This window comes from Microtus ochrogaster, linkage group LG5, assembly GCF_000317375.1.
Source record: "Microtus ochrogaster isolate Prairie Vole_2 linkage group LG5, MicOch1.0, whole genome shotgun sequence".
NCBI lineage: Eukaryota > Metazoa > Chordata > Mammalia > Rodentia > Cricetidae > Microtus > Microtus ochrogaster.
Window position 1 is genome coordinate 51,067,706 of NC_022031.1, and position 4,837 is coordinate 51,072,542.

At 40.5% G+C, this 4,837-nt stretch overlaps 1 protein-coding gene across 1 annotated transcript in view; it reads right to left on the bottom strand.

The window, feature by feature from the left end:
* The window catches only part of LOC101994998 (thioredoxin domain-containing protein 8), a 27,762-nt gene that overhangs the window by 14,434 nt on the left and 8,491 nt on the right, over positions 1-4,837 (bottom strand). Inside the window, exon 4 of the mRNA XM_005362215.1 lies at positions 3,483-3,548. Within this exon, the coding sequence (XP_005362272.1) occupies positions 3,483-3,548 (66 nt within the window). The remainder of the gene's footprint in view (positions 1-3,482; positions 3,549-4,837) is intronic.

Here is a 4,837-nt window from a genome sequence, read left to right on the forward strand (position 1 = left end):
CGGTGATTGAATGAACACAGTGTCCGTGTAATTATTTCGGGTAGAGCTAGCCATGTGGGCGGCCGGGTGCCGGGACGCAGCCCGCCGCTCCTATTACTACAAAGCAGCCTCCCACTCACTACAGGGGAACCTTAGCTCTTTCTATCGGAAACAAGGAAACACATTGTGTTTCCAAAGGAAAAGATAGTCTCCTGTGTTCTATGTGATTTATGACTTTTTTTTAATACTGTGAACCTTTAAGAGGCACAGTGCACAGTGGCTATTTGCCAGATGTCTTCCTGGAATCATAAAGACATTTCTTAAAACAATCCTCAATAGAAACTGAACTCTAGTTTTAAAAAATGGATACATGGTACTTAATTGCTTCAGTAAGTCAGTTTCCAGTTACATGTCCCAGATGAAGGCGAGGAACCCATTTCTGGAGGTGCTTTCAAAGACATGGATTCCATTTCTCTCTATTTTCTAGAAGACATCTGACGCCAATGAAAGCTTCCTTGCTCTGTTCTCCTAACAGAAAGACGTTCAAATGATTGCATCCTTTCCTTGGTGACCCTAAGACCTGCTTTGCAGTGGTTTCCCCTCTGCAGACCACTGTGAGACAGGAACTGGGGGAGAAGGATCCAGACATGTCATGGCTTCACCCTAACTCTTGATGTATTGGGAAAAGTGGCGCCCCAAGGAGCACTAAAGACCTGCTCAGAGCCTATTTGATATCTGAGTCAAAAGAAGTAAAAGATTTAAAGTGTTAACCCCCTAAGAATCTTATCATCTTTTTCTTGCCTCTTGCCTTTGGTGTAGAAAGTTGTTTTGTTTTGGTTTAGTTGCTGTTTTTGTGAGCAGGTTTCATATGAGTAGAAATAGATGCATGTTTAGTTTTTAAAAAGAGACTTTATTTTTATTTTTTATTTGTGTGCCTCTCTGTGTATTTTTGCACATACATGCTGGTGTCCACAGAGGCCAGAAGCGGGCGTTGGATTCCTTGGAGATGGAGTTGGAGGTGGTTGTGAGCCACAGGACCTGAGTGCTAGGAACTGAACTCTTAAGAGCCGAACCATCTCTCCACCCCAACGGTTTAGTTTTTAAACTCCATAATCAGGCTAATTGTATTCAACGAAAACTTCAATTCCTAAGGAAACTTTTTGAAACATGTCTGTATATGTTACAATCAGAGGCTTATTGGGTGGCCCTGGAATTAGAAGTTAGGGAGATACAGTAGCTACTGGCAATACCATCAATTTAGTTAATTTAATTTCTGATAGCTGCCTATCAGCACATTTAAATCTGAGTCTTTTGTGCTATTTTCAGTTGTCAAGTGTCCACAAGAGGCCAGATGGTAACTCTTGCTCTCCAGGACACTGTTGGGAGGAGGCCGGGTCTAGCAGAAGGTCTTCAGGGCATTGTGGACATACTCTAGAGGGGAGTTAGAGGATCTCAACCCCTTTCTCTTCCTCTGCTTACATTTATTAGATCTTTTTTTTTATGGTTGTGATTGATGCTAAAATAAACCCAGTTTATAAACATGAAGACTCTATGGGAATGATTTAGGCTAGGCTTAAGTTGTAGATAAATTCAGAGTGAATCAATTTATTTATTTTTATACTTTTTTTTTATGTGCGCGAGTGTTTGCCTGCATGTGTGTTTGTGCACCATGTGCATGCTTGGTGCCTGGGAAGGCCACAAGAGGGAGTCAGACTCCCTAGGACTGGAGTTGTAGATGACTATGAGCCACCATGTTGGTGTTGGGAACTAAATCTGGTCCTGTGCAAGAGCAGCCAGTGCTTGCCACCGCTGAGTCCTTCTTACACCTTGATAAACTCAGAGCTTAAAGCACTAGCATCTGGGCTGGATTCTGCTTCCCTCTGCATGGCGGCTTCATTATCAGGTCCCATGTGGCAAGGAGCTATGCCATAGCTACTGTCCTGTACTTCTCCAATGTAAATCCAGTAGCAGCAAAAGCAAATACTTTGACTTAGCGCCTCCAACCAAATTCTGACATTAGTTTTGGTGTGATATGAATTTGGCTTGGTTAAACGAAAGGGTTCACACCTGATGGGTATAGAGTTAATTGATTGGTAGGAACCTAGGGAGGGAGCTTTGAGACTAAAGATAGAAAATACGGCTCCTGATAGACTATGCAGTATGAATGCTGGCTGGAAAAACACCAACCCTGGAGAAAGTGGGGGTGTAGGCAGGCTGTAGGGATGGGACTGATTTTGCAAGAACATGTTCTTATGCTTGAGATGGTAGCAAAGATGATATACGCAGGCAATTAAACATGTGGGGGGGGGCAAGTCGAGGAAACACATGTTAAGTAGTTTTATTTTGAACCAAAAGCCATGAGAAGAAATATGTAGTGTTTGAAAAATATCTTAAATCTATTGCACCAGTTACATTACATCAAATACCAACAGACAGAAACAGAAACAAAAATTGTATAGCTGGTAGATCAAAGAAATGCTTTTGTTTCCCCCAATTTAGACATAATCTTTATGAAACCCAAGCATGTCTTTTAAACGTCACAAAATTCTTCCTAACATCTTAGTTGCATACTGTTCCATGGACTAGATGGCTCATAACTCAGACATTCTGCTGAAAAAGGCATTGTCATTGCTTCTATTGTCAATGTTAGAAATAATGTACCAATTATTACATATTCAGTTACTGTTTTTTTTTTCTTGAGATGTTTTTTTACAGCATATGTTCCCAAAGGCAAGATACTGGTGTGAAAGACAATGTATATTTTGTTTCTCCTAAGGTTGCTACAAAATGATAATAGTTCATGAAGCATATGTGAGTAACCATCAATCCCCCCAGTCATATCTGAAAATACTAGCTTTATCCCATTAATACCTATAATACCTATTATATTATTAATATAATATAGAAGAGCTAATGGAACACATTAAGCCACTCCCACCAGGGGGATCTTATACTTCAGCATGATGACATATTTCATGTTCACAATAAATGAGGGAATATTTATAATGCCCTCTGTTACAAATAGGGAAACAAAGACACAAAAAGATAAGTAAGTCACCGAGGGCCCCATAGTTAAGAATGGGAGACCTGGTTTTTGGACCATGGGGATTGAACCCAGGCAGTGCATACCCAGTCATGAGGCTGCGATGCCTTGGGATGATTTTGGATGAATGTTTCCACACATCCTGTAAATGGCTATAGATTCCAGTGGGAGGATTTCATCAAGCCCTTATCGGGTAGGTTCTTGATAATTCTGTCCCAGAGTAGAGGAAATAGTGGAGTTTTTATGATTTGAATGCCTCAGATAGGGAGCGATTTACTTTAAGTCATGTATTTTCTTTACCTTCATCATTCATGGGGTGTGGTGTTTGAAATTTAAAAATTATATTTCAAAAAAAAAATCCAAGTATTTTTTATCTAACCGAGGAACACCAGAGTTTTTAAATTTAGCTCAGATGGTAGCTTCATCTAATTCATCCCTGCTGGGTTCCATGAAAACATACCTTTTTGGTGTGCTTGAACATCTGAAATGTGGGCACGGCTTTGATGTGACAAAGTTGAGCCAATTCCTGGGAAGAAAAAGGGGTGTCGTGAAGTCACAGTTTTGGTTCCTTTTCTCTGTTTCAAGTGACTTCTAAGAAACAGTGTCTTAAAGTCTAAGGGCACCTGACACTTTACAGGATTTTCCCAACATACCCTCAAGGCCTCCAGGACAACCCCTGTGGAAAGACTCTTGGGTTTCTCATTCCAGAACTCTAGGTGAGGGATGAGATGAAGGGCAAATGGAATGGATGCGGAGTTCCTAACGGAACTGCATTTAACAGCGCTGAGTGGGCAGAGGAGCCCCAAGACGCCTTGTATGGAAATGCCATATTGCCAAAAGAGGAAGGAAAAGGCATGTCTTCATCGGTCACACTGGAGACAGGCATGACACACTCAAGGTTAGGGCAGCCTTTTCTTTAAGTCTGTTTTCCTTTCCCCCTCACTACTTATCTTTACTTCTGAAACATTTGGAGCCCAAGGATAAGAGAAATGGTTTGATTTAAGACCAAAGCAAACTGCTTCCAAGAGGTATTTCTTGTTTGTTTGTTTGTTTCTCTTATTTAGAAGCTGACTAAAATTAGCTATCCATGAACAAAAAGAATTGAACTCTCTCACTGATATGCTATTTGATCGACTTTAATTCTTCCACCCACAATACACACAAAGAAGCATTACACACACACTAAGTTGTATGTTTAGTTATAATTGCCATGACAACTGTTAATCTATGTTATTATTAGAAAAGTGTGTATTTCGCTTCACCTTAAAAGGCAAAAAGCTAGCTGGGCAGTGGTGGCAGACACCTTTAATTCCAGCACTTGGAAGGCAGAGGCAGGCGGATCTCTGTGAGTTCAAGACTAGCCTGGTCTACAAGAGCTAGTTCCAGGACAGCCAGGGCTGTTGCAGAGAAACCCTGTCTCGAAAAACGTAACAAAATAAACCAAAAAAGAAGACAAAAAAACTATAATTGAAAAGCTGAGAGCAACTCAGCTTTTGGCAAGATTTTGGGAAATCAGGACTGTCTACTGGAGCAGAGAGAATGGAAAATGATGTAGTTTCTTTACAAGATGGTTTTCCAGCGCCTCCATATACCATCAGAGTGTCGTGGCAAGAACTATGCATGTAGCTACAGCTTCAAAAGAAATCAAAACTTGTACTCACACAGAAATTTATGCAGTAAAATTTATACAAAAATGATCACAATTGCCCAAATCTTCTCAGGGTGCCAAGTTAGTGTCAGGTTGACACATTGTGACAGACTATGGCACAGAAGGTAACTAGTGTTTGGTTTTCTATTTATTTATTTATTTATTTA